Source organism: Odocoileus virginianus, chromosome 27, assembly GCF_023699985.2.
Source record: "Odocoileus virginianus isolate 20LAN1187 ecotype Illinois chromosome 27, Ovbor_1.2, whole genome shotgun sequence".
Taxonomy (NCBI): Eukaryota; Metazoa; Chordata; class Mammalia; order Artiodactyla; family Cervidae; genus Odocoileus; species Odocoileus virginianus.
Window position 1 is genome coordinate 37,123,964 of NC_069700.1, and position 22,194 is coordinate 37,146,157.

Here is a 22,194-nt window from a genome sequence, read left to right on the forward strand (position 1 = left end):
GTGAGATCCCTAAATAATGGATTTAAACATTGTGATCAGCTGGCTGATCAGTTTTCAAAGAAGGTCATTTTCATAGATTTCTTTTTCTTTTGAGTGTGCTTACATTAATTTTTTTTAAGTAATTTTATTGAAGTATAGTTGATTCACAGTATTGTGTTAAGCTCTATAGCAATGTGATTCAGTTATACATATGTACATTCTTTTTCATATTTTTTTCCATTATGATTTATCAAAGGATATTGAATGTAGTTCCCTGTGCCATACAGTAGGACTTTGCTGTTTGTCCAGCCTATATATAGTAGTTTGCATCTGCTCATCCCAAACTCCCAATCTTTCTCCCTTTTTCTGCCACTTCCCCCACAACCACAAGTCTGTTCTCTATATCCATTTCTGTTTTGTAGATATGTTCATTTGTGTTGTATTTTAGACTCCACATATAAGTGATATCACATGGTATATGTCTTTCTCTTTCTGACTTATTTCTCTTAGTGTGATAGTCTCTAGGTCCACACATGTTGCCGTAAATGACGTTATTTAATCCTTTTATATGGCTTAGTAGTATTCCACATATATATATGTGTGTGTGTGTGTGTATGTACATATATATGTATATGTGTACATATATATATATGTAGTGTGTATACATATATATGTGTATGCACACGTCACATCGTTTTTATCGGCTCATCTGTTGATGGACATTTAGGTTATTTCCATGTCTTGTCTATTGTAAATAGTGCAGCTAAGAACATAGGAGCTCATGTATATTTTTGAATTAGTTTTGTCTGGCTATATATGCCCAGGAGTGGAATTACTGGATCCTATGACAACTCTATTTTTGTTTTTTTGAGGAACCTTTACACTATTTTCCATAGTGGCTTTACCAATTTACGTTCCCACCAATTGTTGACACCAATGCAGTAATTTAGAGCAGACTCTCTGCCTGAGATAAATGCTTTCTTGTTATAGTTATTTAGAAAGAATTAATTTCCATTAGCAGTCATCATCATCATTTCTGATTGTATTCCTCATGTCTGGTGAATTCAGCAACTCGGATCCACAACAAGTTTAGATAGCTCACTTCTCTGTCTACAAGTTTAAATGTGAAAGTCAGGCTGAGAATGAATATAACTGACCTGCCAATCTTCCACCTGCTAAATGCAGTCCTAGGCCTATTTCATTTTTAACTTAAGGGTCAATTGATTTCCAAGAAATGATTAAATATGCATTTGGTTCTGACCTTTCAGATCCATTTGTTATTAACACAACTGAAGAGCTAATCAGTCACTACTTGCTCATAAAACACATACTAGGCAAATTCTTCTCCTGTGTTCTTATTCCTTCTCTTTGCAGATTTTTGATAAATACTTGAGTTGGCAAGATAACAATTCTGCTGGCAAGGTGACCATCTAGGATTGATTTACTCCTGTGGTGTATAGAAGATTTTGTGTTCATTTTATTTTTAATTCCAGAACCTCCATTGATGTCTCAAGTTCTAATTTTATGGGACAAGTGTCTCATTCCTTTATTTTTATTCTCTAGATGAGAGCACAGAAAAGAGAAAAATAAGTTACTTGTCCATGGAAGCCACTCTCATTTTTTTGTTTGGTTCAAGGGTAAAAATGGAATTATCAAGAGGAATGGGCCCACTCTGTTCCTGCAAGCAATTTCCCATAAATATTATTTATCAAAATCAAGCTTTGATAAATCTTGGATTGCAGTGTTCAAGGTTGTAACCTTATAGAAGTACTTGATATCTGTATATTTATAACTACTGATGAAAAGAAGATTCATATGCTTTGATTGACAACTGGTTGGAAGTCCAGGGTAAATCAATCTTATGAAGACACCTCATATGAATACCTGAGTAGATCCCTACCTTGCCCAGGCATCCATGTGGGCAAGGAAAAATAGAAAGAAAGATATTCTGACCAGCAGATTTGCAGCAGTGAACCCTGTCAACATGACCTTTCTGTGTTAAAAGCCTACAGCCTGTGTTGAGGAAATAAAATTAAAATAAATATTTTTTACCAACCCAAGAGTCCTCCTCACAAAGGTAGTAGAGAAGAAACAGCACTTTTATTATTGACTAAGCATTCAACCAGAGTGTGATATCTATCACAAGCACCAAAAAATCACAAAGACAAAAGATATCTCACCTTTCATATAGCCAAGTAGGTTTAATCCATTATATATATATTCTCAAGATAAACAATAATTCGATTTACCCTCAAATAAGAGGACTTGACAAATAGTCAAGTAGTCAGCTTGACAAAAAAGTCAAGTCTAGCTCATTCTAAATCACCTGGTAATTGGGGGGACCACCTGTGTTAGTTCATTGACTTTATACAAAGGAAAAAGAAACTTCTCCTATCTTTATGACACGAGCTATTTTTACAACTTTGAGCCAGGTGTCAAGTAAAGTTAGATTCCCATCCTTCCTGAGAACCTAGGAGAAACTGAGATAAGGCTCCTGCTATCTCCTTTGGATGTTTACCTTTAAAGGAGATAGTTGTCAAGTCCTTTTCTGAGTCTTAAAACTGATAAGAAGCCCATCTAGGTTTCACAAGGATTTATCTCCATTTCCAAGAGAGGAGACAAGTTTTCTGAAACAAATGCTCTAAGAACAAGGGAGGGAAATGTCTTCCTTTACTTTCAGCAAGGGTAATTAAGCCTCTTAAACATTTTTATTTGTCCTTACACCTGGCTGATAGGAAGTAGTACCAGAATCTGAGAGTCTGATTCTAAAGTAGCCACTAAAGAGAAACTAGTCTCGTTGAGTTTTCTTCTCTTGGGACTCTGTTGTAAACACTATAGAAGAGGTGAGGGTGTGACAACTTGGGGGTTTTTCCTTCAAAGTCATTTCAATAGATTCATGTTGGGTTTTATATTGTAATGAATCACGGTAAAAGGCTGAGCAGAGTCAGAAGGTAGAAGGACTGACCTTCTTGTGGGCACTAGCTTTTCAAGATAAACAAAACAAAATAATAGAATCAGGGTTAATAACTATGCAGGGCTCAGGTCACCAGATATTAAATTTTTTTGACTCCAAATTCAACATTGTCTTTCCTAGAATCCATTAGACCTGCATTCTCCACCTACCATCCTATCTACATAGGCCCTTAGCTGCTGGATATTTTGTCACTTCTGTCTTATGGACAATAAATTCTGACACTAGATCTTGTATTTTTACACCAACTTTAGTAGTTATGCAAACGTCCAAAATATATTTTAAGATTTTCAGAAAAAATTAATATGTAACTGTTAATAAATTATTAGATACATTTTCTGGAAATGACAATTTGCTTTGTATACCTGAAGTCTGGCTTCATCTTTACAAGAAGACATGTGTAGATCATTCTCTTTCATTTGACAGATAAAATTGTTCAGAGTTGGTTATATATTGAAAGGGAAGGAAAAATCAATTTACCCAGCACATTCTTTAAGAAAGTGCTTTCTGTCACACTGGCTTAAAGTTTCACAACACTGCATCACTTATTACCTAAAGTTAACTTTAAACAAAGCCAATTTTGGAATGTGACTCCTTTCAAAATTGCAGTTTTCTAAATATCTTATGGTCTTTCTTGTATATACTTTCTTATCCAAAATAACTTTGTTGTTCAGCAGGTGGCAGGATGTAATAGCCTTCACTGCTGAGAACTAGCCTGAAAATAATAATTTATTTTATCAATGATTTCCGTATTTCTTAAATGTAGACATATGTTTTTCCTGAGTAATTCAGCTCCTTACCTATATTGAGATTGGCAAAGAAAATAGAAAAGTCACGAAAGGTATAGAATTTTGACTCAACCTGTCATAACATCATGTCATTTCAAACCAACTGCTGTATGTAGTGGTAAGCACTACTTTGACCTTTCACTGGGTTCGGAGGAGATGAGAAATGGTGCTCAGTTTCCCAGCCTGGCATCAGGGCATGAGATGCCTAGTCCTCTGCTATCTGATCTAGCTATTTCTATAATTATAACATCTTACATTTGAAGGAGAATTGAGAGGGCCTTTTGTCCAACATTTAATTGAATGTTATAATCCCGTATATCCTTAAATCCTCTGTTGAAACTCTTCCGGGGGCAGAGTTTACCATTTACAAGTCAGACATGTTATATGCTTTAATATGGATGAAACAGACTAATGACTCTATGACCAACAAAAACAAATGGAAACATTGGACAAATAAGTGTTTAGTTACTAATACTGTAGTCTTGGGCATGGTGTTTAATCTTTTAGAGCCTCAATCTCATTCTCTGTAAAATTAGATCAAAGGATTATGGTGAAGATTTACATTCATGTGTGTAAAGTGCTTAGTATGTAAAATACATAGCGCTTTATAAGAGTTAGTCAAAGATGATGATTTCTTTAGATATCTCGTAAGAATAACTACCAAATGTTGCCGCTGCTCTGCTTAGTCGCTCAGTCGTGTCCAGCTCTCTGTGACCCCAAGGACTGTAGCCCGCCAGGCTCCTCTGTCCATGGGATTCTCCAGGCAAGAGTACTAGAGTGGATAGCCTATCCCTTCTCCTGGGGAACTTCCAGACCTAGGAATCGAACTAGGGTCTCCTGCATTATAGGCGGATTCTTTACCATCTGAGCTACCCAGGAAGCTGACCAAACGTTGCTACTCTCAGGAAAATAAAAAACATGCTCATTTGTATTTGTTAGAAGGAAATAGGAGGAGATGTCATTCAGGCATGTTTCTCCTTTCATTCTAAAACTTCAGAGAATTGAAATGTTGAAAACCAGAACTCATTTACTTCATGACTATTGATTTTCTGTGGCTAGAACAAATCAGTGCAGGAGTCCAGCTGCCTCTTGTTTTAGCAACTTGCTCTCCACCTCCTCCTAACCTGGCAAGTGAAGGCTGTCTTCTGTGACTCAGGACATGTCCTGTTTCTCTGTTCTGCTCAGCCACTTGGCTTTGCTGTGTTGTTTTCCTGTCTGCTTCCTTCATGCCTCACACATCCCCTGGGTCCCCTATGGAGCGGCTCCACGCCACAGCTCTCTCAGACCGTGGCTTCTTCACCCCTTGGTCTGGCTCAGGACAAAAAACCAACCAACAGAACAAACAAATAAAAACACTGAACTCATTTGTAAAACAGAAACAGAGTCACAGATGTGGAAAACAAGCTTATGGTTACCGGGGGGGAAATGGGACAGAGGGAGGGATAAATTGGAAGGTTGGTATTGACATAAACACTGCTATATATAAAATAATCAACGAGGTCCTACTGGATAGCACAGAGAACTATATTCATTTTCCTATGATAGATACACAGTTCAGTTCAGTTGCTCAGTCATGTCCAGCTCTTTGCGACCCCATGAATCGCAGCATGACAGGCCTCCCTATCCAACACCAACTCCCGGAGATTACTCAAACTCATGTCCATCGAGTCAGTGATGCCATCCAGCCATCTCATCCTGTCGTCCCCTTCTCCTTCTGCCCCCAATCCCTCCCAGCATCAGGGTCTTTTCCAATGAGTCAACTCTTTGCATGAGGTGGCCAAAGTGTTGGAGTTTCAGCTTCAGCATCAGTCCTTCCAATGAACACCCAGGACTGATCTCCTTTAGGATGGACTGGTTGGATCTCCTTGCAGTCCAAGGGACTCTCAAGAGTCTTCTCCAACACCACAGTTCGAAAGCATCAATTTTTCGGCACTCAGCTTTCTTCACAGTCCAACTCTCACATCCATACATGACCACTGGAAAAACCATAGCCTTGACCAGATGGACCTTTGTTGGCAAAGTAATGTCTCTGCTTTTAAATATACACAATACTGTGTATAAAATAGATAACTAATAAGGGCCTACTGTATAGCACAGGTAACTATACCCAGCATTCTATAATGGCCTATATGGGAAAAGAATCTAAATAAGAATAGATGCATATAAAAATATAACTGAATCACTTGGCTGTACACCTGAAACTAACATGGCATTGTAAATCGGCTATACTCCAAAAAAAAAGAAAAAAAACAATCAACAAAACACAAGACAGAGAGTTGCCTGCAGAAGAGAAGCTGCCCTCCCTCAGTCTCCACTCGCCTTCGTGGAATGCTCCGCTGACAGCCATTCATGGGCACCAGGAAATATATAGTCATGGTCATTTCCTTTCAATGTCATTTCATCACATTGCTCTATTAGAATACAGTTTTAGAACTAAATTTCTCCTTTGCCCTCCTCTCTGATATTTCCTTTCATACTTCTTTCTGGAATCAAAATTGCTGGGAGAAATATCAATAACCTCAAATATGCAGATGACACCACCCTTATGGCAGAAAGTGAAGACGAACTAAAAAGCCTCTTGATAAAAGTGAAGGAGGAGAGTGAAAAAGTTGGCTTAAAGCTCAACATTCAGAAAACTAAGATGATGGCATCTGGTCCCATCACCTCATGGGAAATAGATGGGGAGACAGTGGAAACAGTGTCAGACTTCATTTTTTGGGGGCTCCAAAATCACTGCAGATGGTGACTGCAGCCATGAAATTAAGACGCTTACTCCTTGGAAGCAAAGTTATGACCAACCTAAATAGCATATTAAAAAGCAGAGACATTACTTTGCCAACAAAGGTCCATCTGGTCAAGGCTATGGTTTTTCCAGTGGTCATGTATGGATGTGAGAGTTGGACTGTGAAGAAAGCTGAGCGCTGAAAAATTGATGCTTTTGAACAGTGGTGTTGGAGAAGACTCTTGAGAGTCCCTTGGACTGCAAGGAGATCCAACCAGTCCATCCTAAAGGAGATCAGTCCTGTGTGTTCATTGGAAGGACTGATGCTGAAGCTGAAACTCCAATACTTTGGCCACCTCATGCAAAGAGTTGACTCATTGGAAAAGACCTTGATGCTGGGAGGGATTGGGGGCAGGAGGAGAAGGGGAGGACAGAGGATGATATGGTTGGATCGCATCACCGACTCAATGGACATGTGTTTGAGCAGACTCCGGGAGTTTTTGATGGACAGGGAGGCCTGTCATGCTGCGATTCATGGGGTCGCAGAGTCGGACATGACTGAGTGACTGGACTGAACTGAGACTGGTATAATCTACTAATACTCATCTGCACTCAGTTAAGTTTACCTTATCTGCTCCAGAGCATGTAATCTTATCAGACAGAGATTGATGGATAAAGAAATCAGTGGAACCACCCCTCTACTCCACCAGCCTTGGGAAGCCAATGGAATTAATATGTGGAAAAAAAGGCAAGAGGCTCATTTGCTGTCTCCTGCTTTTGTAATGTCCCATTTTGAAAATCCAATCCCAGTTCACTTTACCTTCTCTGTAATTTAGAGGCTACATTTTAGGGAATGATGCATTTAACACTAAAGAAAAAGTTGGCGGCAGCCAAGTCATTGAAGGATGGAGTTGTGGGTGGGATAGCAGGGCCATTCCTTAAGTTGGCACCAGCCCCTCAAAGTCATTGGCACCCCTTTCAGGAGGTCAGAACTGCTGTGCTGAGCTCTGGAGAGACCGGGGTCTGATTTGAAGGTACCGCTGGGTGTCTTTATCCTGCCATTAATTGTGTAACGACAACAATAAAAAAAAACAACTACTGAGAAAACAACAGAAACTTCCTACTCCAAATCATTTTTATATGAAATGCCATACCTGAATATGAGTGGGCCTGCTTTTTAAAATTCTGTCTCCATTAACCTGACTACTGTTTCCTCTTATTTTGCAGCAATGAAGATGGAGCAGAAGTGAACACTCAGGCTGGGATGAAGTTTTTGGAACGCTGGTGCTAATCACTTGCTAGATTTAACTTTTATCACTCTTTTTTCAGTCTTAGTGTTTTCCTTATGAACTGCACTGGAACTAAGAAAGTTCCCTGCAGGCATATAACATGGCAGTGATCACTAACACCCCGCTTAGAAGAGATTTGCCTACAGTTTCTCCCGCCACTGTTAGAGCCTTGAATGCCTTCTATTAAGCTGACAGCAATACTAACATGCCCCTCTGTTTAGCAGGCAAATAAAAAAGAAACATGGGGAAATAGAAGGATGGGTGTGATGATTTTTCAACACCAGTTTTATTTTATGCGTACGTTACTATCTGAATCAGGTTGTATTTCCCTACTGCTTAATTATTTTTGCACATTAAAAAAACAGTAACTTTTTGAAAAGGAGTCCCTGCCCGCTTTCAGGGGTTCATTGGGAAACTCTTGAAGGTGTGAAAGCTGGTATTTACACAAAACACATGCTGTTTTCCTGTCCTGTTTGGGTTCTGTGCTTCCTGGGACATGCAGACAGTCAAGTTTAGGTCATGTTGCTGAACTGTTTCCTACATCACTGTTTCTCTGACTGTCACCACGTGATTCTTGCAAAGACTTCTTATAACTCTTCAGAGTTAGTTTGTACCCATCATCTTGCGAGCAGCCAAGACCGAAGAGCAAACCGCCCTGTTGCGGACAGTCCCGGGAGCGCCCCCCCCCAGCATACCCGGTGCCCGCCATATTGTCCGTGTTACCTTTCTTTCCTAGCTGCCACCCCCAGCATCCAGTCCTCACCTTCTCTAAGTGGTCCTCTTTGTCTTGTCTGTCCAGTTGGGGCAATACACCAAGGGAGAATCCACCATGGTTCTGGACATCGAGCCCCTGGTGGCAGAGGACTTGGTAGACACTACGTACCCTTGTGCACAACTCACATTCTCCTTGGAGCCAGCTCTATCTGAGCCACCGTGCCCTCAGACCATGGCTCCATCACCCTCATCATCCTGCCCAGGGCAAAGCAAGGAGGGTTGCCCACAGAACAGTTCGCCTCCTCATCCTCCAGGCACCATTTTGGATGGCTCCATTGTTGTATTGCAGCAATAAAGATGGAGCAGAAGTGAAGAAAAACATCCTGTATTTCCAGGTGCCAACTGTATTTCCAGTTGGTGCCTGGAGATACAAAGTCCTCATCATCTCCTCCATTAGTGGGTGAGGAGAAGTGGGGCCTTAGTAATGCTTTCTGCTCATTTTTTCTCCCCCAAACACTACTTCTCTACCTGCTAGACTGTGCGAGGCATCATTTTAGATTATTGATCGTCTCTAGTAGTCACTGTGTTCTGATCATGTTTCTGGCACCACGAATTTGATTTTACCTTCACAATGCACCTGTGAGGCAGGTAATAGTATTATTCATATTTTATGTTTGTGAGAAGAGTCTCCAAAAGGTTAAATCAAGCTAGTAAATGCTAAAGACAGAATTAGCACTCAGATAATCAGGTTCTAAGACAGCCATTTATTCAATTGTTTGTCCATTCATCTTTGACTTTGAGAACAAAAGGTTGAGTCAGTCACACTCCCTAGTTCATTGCTCTTTTAAGTTTGGGCAAGACCCCTCTCCTGTGTACTTGTTGTTTGGGTGATTGATTGATTAACTTTTCTAAGGATTTCTATCTTCTCTTTTCTTGCTATAGGTACACATTCTTGTGTTTGATATATATTCTTTACCTATATATGTTTTGAAGATGTGCATTCTTTTTTGCTGCATATATATTTAATAAACATAAATGATATTATAGTTTATATTTTGTTTCATTTTTTCCCACTTCACACTGTGGTTTTTAAGCTCTATGAACCTTGCTCTATAAATACCTAGTGGATTGCTCTGTAAACACCTCAGCTACCCACCTGCTCCAGGGTGAGCTCTCAGAGTGCCTCTTTCTACCCTCTGCCAGTTATGATGTCCAGTAAGTCCCCTACATGCGAACCTTCAAGTTGTGGACTTTTGAAGATGTGAATGTGCATCTGGTTCCAGTAAGGAACCAGACCCTGGGCCATCGGCGTCGGGTGTGAGCAAAACTGCAGCTTATCCTGGCTCCTGTTGCTGATGACCCTTCCCGTTCTGTCTCCCACCTCCTCTCCGTCCTTCGGTCAGTAAGCCTTCTTACCTATTCACTCAACGCCCTGCATACCAGCTGCTGTCCTGTGCTATTGTACTTTTCAAGGTACTATACTGTAAGATTAAAAATGTTTTATTTTTTGTCTTTAATGTATTTTTGTATGAAAACTGTTATGACCCTATTACAATACAGTACTATACAGCCGACTGTATTAGTTGGGTATCTAGGCTAACTTTGTTGAACTTACAAATACACTGGACTTATTAATACACTCTCAGAATGGAATTTGTTTATAGGAATGGGACTTATTGTAAATTGTTTCATGTAACCTCCTGTGTACCTTTATGAGAATTTCTCTGGAATGTCTATACACAGAGCTTTAGAGTTATTTGATTTTAAGCCTGCATAATCAGACTAGGTCTGCTTAATTGGACTACATCCTTCCACATTACTATTCCTTTGAATGTATGTCCTCATTTTTATTACCACAACAATGTGTTAGGGCTGTTATGTCTCCAACTTCTCTGTGCTTGAAGATCTGAACTATGAAAACTCAGGCTTTACCATCATCAAAGGCAATGCTTAAGAGAGGAAGTTTGAACATGTTCTCTTATCCATCCTAAATTTTCCAATTCTCAGGAACTTCTGGACCCTCTAAATCAGTGCAGTTGTCCCTCAGAAATTTTTGTCTTCATATCATTGATGAAAAGACTTTGAACCTGAAGGATTATTTGACTGAGGTCAAGGTAGTGATGGATAACCTAGCACCAGGCCTTTTGCTTTTGCTACTGTGTTATTTCTACCAAAGTGAGCTGCATCGGAATGCCATTGTCCAATCCGTTCAGTTCTCAGGAAAGAGCTGAGAGCGCGGGCACAGGAGGGACAAGTTGATTGTGGGGAGAACCAGGGAAAGAGCGTGCTTCTCAGGTCGGTTGGTGATAGTGTCAGTGCCCTGAGCAGCTTGGGAGCACAGTGGGTGCTTGGACGGAAGAAGGTAGTGGGGATAGACATGGACTAGGTGTGGAACAGACAGGTACTGGGGCTGTGCCTTTGTTTGGGCTCCCTGGTGAGTAGAATTAAAGGCAAGTATTTAGTGTGTGATGACTTTATCTTGGAGGTGATCACAGGCAGCCCTGATAAAGGAGTGAGGGAGTGAGCTAGAGGGGAGGAGCCAGTGAAGACTCCATCATAGGACCAGTGACTTCAATGGGTGATCAGAGCTCATCCTCCTGGCTGTGCATGGGTGGGTGGCTTCTAGGACACAAGGTAGAATGTGTTCTCACAGTTAATTAAACTCAGAGTAAATTGGGGCAGTCATTCTAAAGCTGGACTGTCAACCTTTACAACCCTGATTTCTTGATGAGGCTTTTTAAAAAATTAATTTTATATTGGAGTATAGTTAATTTGCAGTGTTTCATTAGTTTCAGGTATACAAAAAAGTGGTTCAGTTATACATACACATATATCTGTTCTGTTTTGGGACTTCTCATGGTGTATTTCCAATAGGACTTTATCTTCTTGTGAAATTTCAATTTGGAAAAAATGGGAAGTCCCTTGAATATTGCCTTTTGTAGTCTCTGAAGTAACAAATAGGAAGGAAGAGTTCATGGAAACCTTAAGTAATAAGGGGAATCCTCAGAATCTTATTTATTAGGCAAGCAGACAATTCTGCAATTAGGTCTAGGAACAAAAATCTTAACTTTACTGCCTTGTATTTTCATACTTGATAAAAACTATCCGTTAGAAATTAAATAAACTGTGTGAGAAGATCATTTGTTTTGTAAGAAGGAAAGATTGTTTTGCTTAGAGCAAGTCTGGAGGCCTTAGAGTAATCAAATAGTAATTAGGAATTAATTACTGAGTTTGTTTAAAATATATATTACATTTTGGGGGCTTTCCACATATTCTTGTGGTCTGTTGTAAAATTATATTTCCCTTATGTTTTAGAACATATTATTCTCAATATATTTGACTAGAAAGACTTTTTGTTTACTTTCTATTTTAATGAACACACTTTAATTTTTTTCTCATAAAGGTTTTCTAATGGATTTATTTGGAATTATTCAATAATATCCCTTCAGCACCTGAGTCGAGACTTTCCTTAAGTGAAGAATCTGAGAATAAATTTTTTAAACATGAAACTATACAATAGTCAGAGGAAGCTTAGTAAATAATGTTAAAAAAAATAACATTTTCCAGAGGGGTACAGATGGTGACTCAGACCCTGAGCAGAATGTCTAAGATGAAAACAGTGAAGAATACAAACCAACGGAAAGAAAGAAATCTCTGTGCAATATTTAGCTGAAAGCATGCTTTGTGGCAGTACTGATAGAGGCAAAACGTTGGAAAACAATGAGGAATGGACTGAAAACCATTCCCCTGTCATGTTCTCCCTCATCAGCAGGCTCCCTTCAGATCACAGCTTGAGCTTGAACCACATCCTAAGCTCTGATCTGACTTCCCTGAGGGGCTGATCCCTTAACTCTATGGACCCTATTTTTAGAAAACTTGCCATATTCAGATCTCTGATGCAGCTGTGAACTCAGGCTCCAGGACCAACCCACAAAGCAAAGGGGATAGGAGAAATTTGACCTTAGACTTGAACTATAGTGGTTATGAATGAATGATAAGCTATGGTGAAGGTGACCTGTGCTTTTTCACTCTATCTCGGTGGTAGATAATAATATGGGGGTAAACAGCGAAAAGTGCTGTTTAATTAAAAATGCACTTGACTTTTTTTGAAAAATGCCCAGAAGACTTTTCAGCTTCTATTGACTGGCTGCATGAGAGGTGTGCTCCCTTTAGAAGACTTAAACGGAGCAGAATATATGAAGCTGAGGTTGCCTATCAGCTCTGAAACCCAGAGTCCCTTTTGTTTTATAAGATAATTTTGGGGGGCTTATTACCAATAAGCCATGTCAGGCCATCTCCTAAGTAGTAAGTACTTTACCTCTACAATTAATAGGAAACATGAATGGAAATCTGCAGCTGACTAAACAGTCCTTTCAGCTTGTATCCTAGCTCCATGTAAGCCTAGAGCCAGAATTTAACTGAGAAAATGTGCTTTGTACACCTGATAAGGTTCTGCTTTGTTGAATTGCCCTGTGGAGCGAGTTTCAGATATTTCCCATGAAGAGAGTGTCCTTGGCTGTCAGGGCCAGTCTGCACACAGCCTCAGTGAAGGTTTACCTGGCAGACACTTCCCTGTCAGCTCTCGGGCCCTGGGCTTTCGCGGTGTCACAGCCTGTTAGCACTGCCGCCAGATTCGGGGATGGGAGGGAAGTGCGCAAGGGAACAAAAGCAGATGGGGTGTTAAATCGGTCTTCCATTTTAATCTGGTCACAGTTCTCCAGTTTCTAAGTGTTTTCCAACTTACTGGGCTGGCCAAAAGGTTTATTCAGGTTTTGCTATAACATCCCAAAACATTCCAGCGCGCGCACGTGCACACACACACACACACACACACTCACGTGTGTGCACGCACACACTTTCTCTTCCTCACATACCTATCAGTTCAGTTCAGTTCAGTCGCTCAGTCGTGTCCGACTCTTTGTGACCCCATGAATTGCAGCACGCCAGGCCTGCCTGTCCGTCACCAACTCCCGGAGTTTACTCAAACCCATGTCCATCGAGTCGGTGATGCCATCCAGCCATTTCATCCTCTGTCGTCCCCTTCTCCTCCTGCCACCAATCCGTCCTAGCATCAAGGTCTTTTCCAATGAGTCAACTCTTTGCATGAGGTGGCCAAAGTATTGGAGTTTCAGCTTCAGCATCAGTCCTTCCAATGAACACCCAGGACTGATCTCCTTTAGGATGGACTGGTTGGATCTCCTTGCAGTCCAAGGGACTCTCAAGAGTCTTCTCCAACACCACTGTTCAAAAGCATCAATTTTTCGGCACTCAGCTTTCTTCACAGTCCAACTCTCACATCCATACATGACCACTGGAAAAACCATAGCCTTGACCAGACGGACCTTTGTTGGCAAAGTAATGTCTCTGCTTTTTAATATGCTGTTTAGGTTGATCATAACGTTCCTTCCAAGCAGTAAGCGTCTTTTAATTTCAAGGCTGCAGCCACCATCTGCAGTGATTTTGGAGCCCAAAAAATAAAGTCTGACACTGTTTCCACTGTCTCCCCATCTATTTGCCATGAAGTGATGGGACCAGATGCCATTATCTTAGTTTTCTGAATGTTGAGCTTTAAGCCAACTTTTTCACTCTCCTCTTTCACTTTTATCAAGAGGCTTTTTAGTTCGTCTTCAGTCTCTGCCATAAGGGTGGTGTCATCTGCATATCTGAGGTTATTGATATTTCTCCCGGCAATCTTGATTCCAGCTTGTGCTTCTTCCAGCCCAGTGTTTCTCATAATGTACTCTGCATATAAGTTAAATAAGCAGGGTGACAATATACAGCCTTGACACACTTCTTTTCCTATTTGGAACCAGTCTGTTCCATGTCCAGTTCTGTTGCTTCCTGACCTACATACAGGTTTCTCAAGAGTCAGGTCAGGTGGTCTGGTATTCCCATCTCTTTCGGAATTTTCCACAGTTTATTGTGATCCACACAGTTGAAGGCTTTGGCATAGTCAATAAAGCAGAAATAGATATACACAAACAAATAGACACACTCCTGTACTTCATTACTAGCAGCTGAGTTATAAGCATTCCTTTGTTTTCATTTTGATGGCTATAGAATAATGTACACTCCTTTTTGAATATTTCAGTACAGACCAGTAAGTGCCAATAGGATGGTTTATGTAAGCTTCCCTACAGATCCTAGGTGTAAGGGGCTGAGACAACTCTTCTCAGCCAGAATGGCAAACATCAGATGCCAGTCTTCCCAACCCACATCCTCTATTCATGAAGAACCCTTTGGTAATCATGGTCTTGAGCTATAGAGTCTAGGTTTGGGTTCAGAATGTCCCACACAGAGGTTCAGGTAGCCATAATCAAATGGTTATAGTTTATTTCAAGAGGAAGCCTGTTACCTCTCCTGCCCTGATGTGTTGCAAGTGGGCTCTTTGATGTTCCTTTTCTCTGGGGTCATCTTCCTCCTCCCTGAGGACTGTTCTCTCTGATTGTCTAAATCAACCCGAATCCCCAGTACTCCCCTTATTCCTGGGCAAGTGGGTCTGGTGCTCTGGAAACTGAACTTTAAGGGTTGCTGAGATTTAAAATGTTTTTTTAAAAAATGTCTGAACCCCTCTTTAGTTGCCTGAATGAGTCAGAGTCAAGAGCACCACCAAACAAGGCCTCCTGGCTTGGATAAGAAGCTTCATGGGCCCCGCCTAGACCCTGTATCTCCACTTTAGAGGATCTCAATCCTCTACATTGTGCTTGAGGCAGCTAGGTCCTCTAAGATGCATAGAGATGCATGCTGGAGTATTGTCCCATGTCCCACTTTTAGAAAATTGCTCTGGTGAGTTGATCATCCTGGCTGCCATACACATCATTTCTTTCCCAGAATCATGCAAGATCAGGCCTCTACATAGGGCTGCCAGGCTGACTCAAATTGCTTATATAGGCAGAGACTCCACAAAACATAGGTTTCCTGCAATGTTGATGCCTTTGTGTCCTACGCATCTTTCCTTCCTCCAAATTCCCAAACCACTATTTTTTTCCTCCAGAAAAGAAATACTCTCCTCCCAACATTTTGCTTCTAAAATGGAAACTTATTTGTCTTAATTCCTGGTACCGTTTGGAGCCCACTGTCATCGATGGTATAAGATGGGACCTAATTCTTATCCAAGAGATTTAAGAGGAAATCTGCTCAAGGCCTTCTAGTAAGAATTTCTTAGCTCTCAGAAAGACACACAATATGTGAGTGAAGTCAGCAAGATGGCAGAGTGGTGAAGCCAAAACCTGATCTCTGTGCACTGGTGCTGAATTGCAGCTTAGAGACAGAGTTCTGGGTGAAGTAGAAAATAGGTCTATTACAGGTGCCACACAGGGAGTTCAGGAAGCTAGTGCTTAAAAGACTTCAACTCCGTGATGGATTTCAGGGAAATGTTTGTAAAGACAGGATGAGGGAGAGGTTTGTGGGATGTGTGGTCAGCTTGTAGACATCCTCTGATTGGTTGGTGGTGAGGTAATTAGGAATCAATGCAATCAAGCTTCTGGTTCCAACCAATCTGTGATCTAAGTGCTTGTGGGCAGCACACAGTTAGCTTCTCCTACCAGATGGGGGTTTCAGTATCTGCAAAACAGCTCATTAGAGATGCTCAGAATGTTATATATAGTCCTGGAAGAGGAACCAAAGGTCCTAGACTTTGTTTAATGGCTAAAGTAATTATTATTTTGTCTTGCTTGACTGTTTCCCTTTCTTTCTGCATTTTCTCACTTCTGGTTACATTTATTCTTTGATTAAGGTTTTTCTGCAGAAAAAAGGCAAGCAGAGGACATGGGTGAGGGGTGGGAAGGCCTCGTAGGGTCCCACATGGTTACAGTAGGAAGTCCCATTCCCTCCTCCCTCCCACAGAAACACTAATTCAGTAACAACACAGGGACCAGTTCAGTTCTTTCTGTGAGAGAATCAGAAGCCAGTTAAGAGTCAAGCACAAACTCAGGTGCATCAAAGCCAGTAGGAAAATTCATGGCACTGTCTCACAACAATTCCTAGCCCTACCATGTGGTCATATGGTTGAGAAGAAAACTCTCAACTCCTGGAGAAGGAGAGAAAAGACTGGATCTGTAGCCCGCCATGCTGACTTTTTGGGAGCTCTCCAAAGAACTGATGACTTTCTCGACTCTCTTGAGAATGTGTGGGAACTGGCATAATCTAGATGCCCGGGTGCTGCTGACAATGAAACAAGAGCTAGGTGGTGTGCTTCTTCACAATCCACAATCCACCCACTCTAAGTATGTCACCCATATAATTATCCATCAATATACAATTGTTACCAAATGTGGGGTCCAGCCGCTCTCTGATCAAAAGCCAAAAAAAAAAGCAAGGTTGGTGGAAAGAAAGTTTGCTTTATTTGGAGGCCAGGAACCAGGCTTGTGGAAACAGGGAACTCTTATCCAAAGGCTGAATCCCCCCACTGACAATCATGGGCAAGAGCTTTTATAGGTAGAGGGAGTGGGCTACATGCAGAAACAGTACATTAGCTCAAACAATCATCTTGAAATTTGTCATGAGATGGTCTACTAAGCATCATGTTTAAGTAGAGTTGATCTTCAGTTCCACGGTCAGTATGTTCCCATTTCTTTGAGACCAGCTCTTGGAATTGTGGTGGCTTATGTCATGAACATGTTGGCATAAGTCCTTTTGGAAGTCACCAGTAGCCATATCATAGAGCCTGTAGACTCCGGGACAGGGTCCTCTCAGGCCAAACAACTAACAGGGAGGGAGCACAGCCCCACCCATCACCTGACTATGGGATTGAAGATTTGCTGAGCAAGGCCTTGCCTACCAGAGCAAGACCCAGTTTTCTCCACAGCCAGTCCCTCCCATCAGAAAGCTTGCACAAGGCTCTTATCCTCATTCATCAGAGGGCAGACAGAAGAAGTAAGAACTGTAGTCCCACAGCCTCCAGAACAAAAACTACAATCACAGAAAACTAGCCAAACTGATCACATGGGTCACAGCACCATGTAACTCAATGAAGCTATGGGCCATGTCATGCAGACATGGGGTCTGGTGGGTCTCCACCAAGATGTGTCATGGTGGAGAGGACAAAATGTGGTCCACTGGAGAAGGGAATGGCAAACCACTTCAGTATTCTTGCCTCAAGAACCCCATGAACAATATGAAAATGCAGAAAGATATGACACTGAAAGATTAGCCCCCCAGGTTGGTAGGTGTCCAATATCCTACTGAGGAAAAGTAGAGAAATAGCTCCAGAAAGGAAATAAAAGGCTAGGCCAAAGTAAAAATGATACTCATTTGTGGATATGTCTGGTGGTGAAACTTTGATGCAGTAAGGAACAATATTGCATAGGAACCTGGAATGTTAGGTCCATGAATCAAAGTAAACTGGACATGGTCAAGCAGGAGATGGCAAGAGTGAACACTGACATTTTAAGAATCAGTGAAGTAAAATGGGTGTGAATGGGTGAATTTAATTCAGATGACCATTATGTCTACGACTGTGGGCAAAATCCCAAGGAAGAAATGGTACAGGCCTCATTACCAACAAAAGAGTCACAAATACAGTATTTGGGTGAATCTCAAAAAACCACAGAATGATCTTTGTTCATTTCCAAGGCAAACCATTCAATAGCACTGTAATCCAAGTCTGAGAACCAACCAATAATGCCAAAGAAAATGAAATTGAATGGTTCTATGAAGATCAAAGAAAGGATGTCTTTTCCATCATGGGGAATTAGAATGCAAAAGTAGGAAGTCAAGAGATATCTGGAGTAATAGGCAAGTTTGGCCTTGGAGTACAAAATGAAGCAGGGAAAAGGCTAACAGGTTTTTGCCAAGAGAATACACTGGTCATCAGCAACACCTTTTTCGAACAACTCAAGAGATGACTCTATGCATGGACATCACCATATGGTCATAACTGAAATCAGATTGATTATATATATTTTGCATAGGGAGATGGAGAAGCACAATATAGTTAGCGAAATAAGACCTGAGCTGACTGTGGTTCAGATCATTGACTCCTTATTGCAAAATTCAGGCTTAAATTGAAGAAAGTAGGGAAAACCACTAGACATTTCAGGTATGACCTGAATCAAATCCCTTATGATTATACAGTGGAGGTGATGAATAAATTCAAGGGATTAGGTTTGGTAGACAGAGCACCTGAAGAATTATGGATGGAGGTTGTAACATTGTACAGGAAGTAGTGACCAAAACCACCTCCATGAAAAAGAAATACAAGAAGGCAAAGTAGTTGTCTGAGGAGGCCTTAGAAATAGCTGAGAAAAGAAGAGAAGCAAAAGGCAAAGGAGAAAGGGAAAGATAAACCCAGATGAATGCAGAGTTCCAGAGAATAGCAAGGACAGGTGAGAAAGCCTTCTTAAGTGACAAATGCAAAAAAAATAAAATAAAATAAAATAAAAAATAAAAAAATAGAGGAAAACAATAGAATGGGAAAGCCTAGACATCTCTTCAAGAAAATTGGAGATACCAAGGGAACATTTCATGCAAAGATGGGCACAATAAAGGACAGAAATGGCAAAGACTTAACAGAAGCGGAAGAGATTAAAAAGAGGTAGCAAGAATATACAGAAGAACTATACTGAAAAGATCATCATGACCTAGATAACCATGGTGTAGTCACTCTCTACAGCCAGAAAATCCTGGAGTGTGAAGTCAAGTAAGACTTAGGAGGTGATGGAATTCCAGCTGAGTTATTTCAAATCCCTAAAGATTTTGCTGTTGAAGTGCTGCACTCAATATGTCAGCAAATTTGGAAAACTCCCAGTGGCCACAGACTGGGACAGGTCAGTTTTTATTCCAATACCAAAGAAGGTTAATGCCAAACAATGTTCAAATTAGTGCACAATTGTTCTCATCTCATATGCTAGCAAAGTAATGCTCAAAATCCTTCAAACTAGGCTCAATAGTATGTGAACTGAGAACTTCCAAATGTACAAGCTGGATTTAGAAAAGGCAGAGGGTTACTGGGGTTCCAATCCCAGAGACCAAATTGCCAACATCCGTTGGATCATAGAAAAAACAAGGGAATTCCCAAAAATATCTCTTCTGTTTCATGGACTACTCTAAAGCCTTTTACTGTGAGGATCACAACAAACTTTAGAAAATTCTTAAAGATATGAGAATACCACCTTACCTGTCTCCTGAGAAATCTGTATGCAGGTCAAGAAGCAGCGGTTAAACTAGACATGTAACAACTGACTGGTTCAAAACTGGGAAAGGAGTACATCAAGGCTGTATATTGTCACTCTGTTTATTTAACTTTTATGCAGAGCACATCAGGTGGAATGCTGGGCTGGATGACTGGATGACTCACAAGCTGGAATCAATATTACTTGGAGAAATATCAATAACTTCAGATATGAACATGTCCTGTGTTAAGTTGCTTCAGTCATGTCCAACTCTTTGTGACCCTATGGACTATAGCCCTCCAGACTCCTCTCTCCATGGGGTTTTCCAGGCAAGAATACTGGAGTGGGTTGCCATTTCCTTCTCCAGGGAATCTTCCCGACCCAGGGATCAAACCTGCATTTCTTTGTCTCCTGCATTGGCAAGCAGGTTCTTTACTACTAGTGCCACATGGGAAGTCCCATGGCAGAAAAGCAAGGAGGAACTAAAGAGCCTCTTATGAGGGTGAAAGAGAAAAGTAAAAAGCTGGCTTGAAACTCAATTCATGCGACAGCCAGAGCTAGAAGGCAAAGGGCTGCTACAATCTCAGCCACAGAGGCTGGCATCCTCCACCGAACTGTGAGCAGGGTCCCAGTTGCTAACCACATTTCCCTGGGATCCTAGATGGTTGACATCTGCCAGGAGGGTCGCAGTCTGAGATCAGCTCCCCAGAGGAGACATACAGTAAAGCTGAGATGGTGCTCTTGCGGTGCACCCAGGAAACCAGAGGCCAGGACCAGGGAGGTGATTAAGACACATGGTCCACCTGGGACAGTGCACTTGCCAAGAACCTGGTCACCTGAGCTGCTCCGACCTGGGAAGGGCACAAAATGCACACTCAACTGAACATGTGCCCTTGCAGAGTACCCGAGAACCTGAGTGGCTTAGACCCGGAAAGTGCAGGAAATGCAAGGCCCACTTGGACAGTGCTCCTGCAGAGCATCCCAGAGCCTGAGCAGTGTAAACCCAGGAAGCACACGCCACCTTGAGCTGGGAAAAACCCAGTGTGGTCCATACACAGTGAGTACTCCCTACACACACCAGTGATATTTGTTTCCAATGTCCCTCCCTCCCCACAACACATATGAACAAGTGAGCCTAAGTAAGTGACCACCTTCACCCTCTTGTGTTAGGATGGAGATTAGACACTGAAGAGACTTGCAAAAAGAGGAAGCCAAAATAGAGAAGAGGGAACTGTTCTGGAAGTGACAGGTGCAACATATTAAAATCCTGTAGTTAGCATTGACTAAGCATTGGAGGGGCCTATAGACCTTGAGAACAAGTAGAAGCTGGAAAAAGGATCTATCTGGAACTGAACTGACCCCACACTGCCCTCAACAGCTCCAGAGAAATTCATAGATATAATTTTTCTATTATCATTTTTTAAATTTTTTTAAAATTTAAGTTCTTTATTACTCCTTTAATTTTCATTTTTATAACCTACTATGGCTTCCCTGGTATCTCAGAGGTTAAAGAGTCTGCCTGCAATGCGGGAGACCTGGGTTCAATACCTGGGTTGGGAAGATCCCCTGGAGAAGGAAATGGCAACCCACTCCAGTATTCTTGCCTGGAGAACCCCATGGGTGGAGGAGCCTGGTGGGCTACAGTCCATGGGATTGCAAAGAGTCGGACACGGCTGAGCAACTTAACTAACTGACTATTACCTTGCAAAAAAAGGCCCTATTTTTAAAGCAAATTTCATATATGTATATTTCATTATTTTTGTGATTGATTTTGTATTGTATTTTTATTTATTTTTTTTTTTGAGAATCTAACCTCTACTCTAGATTTTTAATCTTTGCTTTTTGGTATTTGTTATCAATTTTGTACCTTTAAGAACCTAATCTTCAGTATCCATTTTCACTTAGGGGTGTGATTACTGGATTGATTGCTTTCTTCCCTTTTGAATTTTCCTTTTCTCCCTCCAGGTAACCTCTATCTCCTCCCTCCCTCTTCTCTATGCAACTCCGTGAATCTCTGGGTGCTCCAGACTGTGGAGAGCACTGAGGGAATTGATTACTAGCTAGATTGATTTCTTTCCTTTTGACCCCCCCCTTCTCCTCCTGGTTACCTCTCTCTTCCTCCTAACTCTTCTCTTCTCCATGTAACTCTGTGAACCTCTCTGGGTGTCCCTAACTGTTTCACCATTAACCTAGAAGTTTTATCATCTGTGCTGTAGGGATGGAGAAGTCCTGAGGCTACTGTAAGAATAAGACTGAACGTCAGAGGCAGGAGACTTAACTCCAAAACTTGAGAACACCAGAGAACTCCTGATTCCAGGAAACATTGACAGACAAGAGCTCACCCAAAAGCCTCCATGCCTACACTGGAACCAAGCTCTACCCAAGAGGCAACAAGTTCCAGAGCAAGACATACCACACTAATTCTCCAGCAAAGCAGGAATATAGCCCTGAGCATGAAAAGACAGGCTCCCCAAAGCCATGCCAAAGCTATAGACACCCAAAAACTCACAACTGGATGCTTCGTTGCACTTCAGAGAGAAGAGACCCAGCTCCATCCACCAGAACACAGATGCAAACTTCCCTAACCAGGAAACCTTGACAAGCCACTATTCCAACCCCA

General features: G+C 41.4%; 1 protein-coding gene across 22 annotated transcripts in view; it reads left to right on the top strand.

Moving 5' to 3' along the window:
* The window catches only part of MLIP (muscular LMNA interacting protein), a 299,319-nt gene extending 289,805 nt beyond the window's left edge, over positions 1-9,514 (top strand). For all 22 annotated transcript variants that reach the window (XM_070456693.1, XM_070456691.1, XM_070456692.1 and 19 more), the window contains one exon: positions 7,688-9,514. Coding sequence is in view for 4 of the 22 variants with exons in the window: in XM_070456696.1 (XP_070312797.1) it covers positions 7,688-7,693 (6 nt within the window). In the remaining 18 variants the exon portion in view is untranslated. The remainder of the gene's footprint in view (positions 1-7,687) is intronic.
* The last annotated feature ends 12,680 nt before the right edge of the window (positions 9,515-22,194 follow it).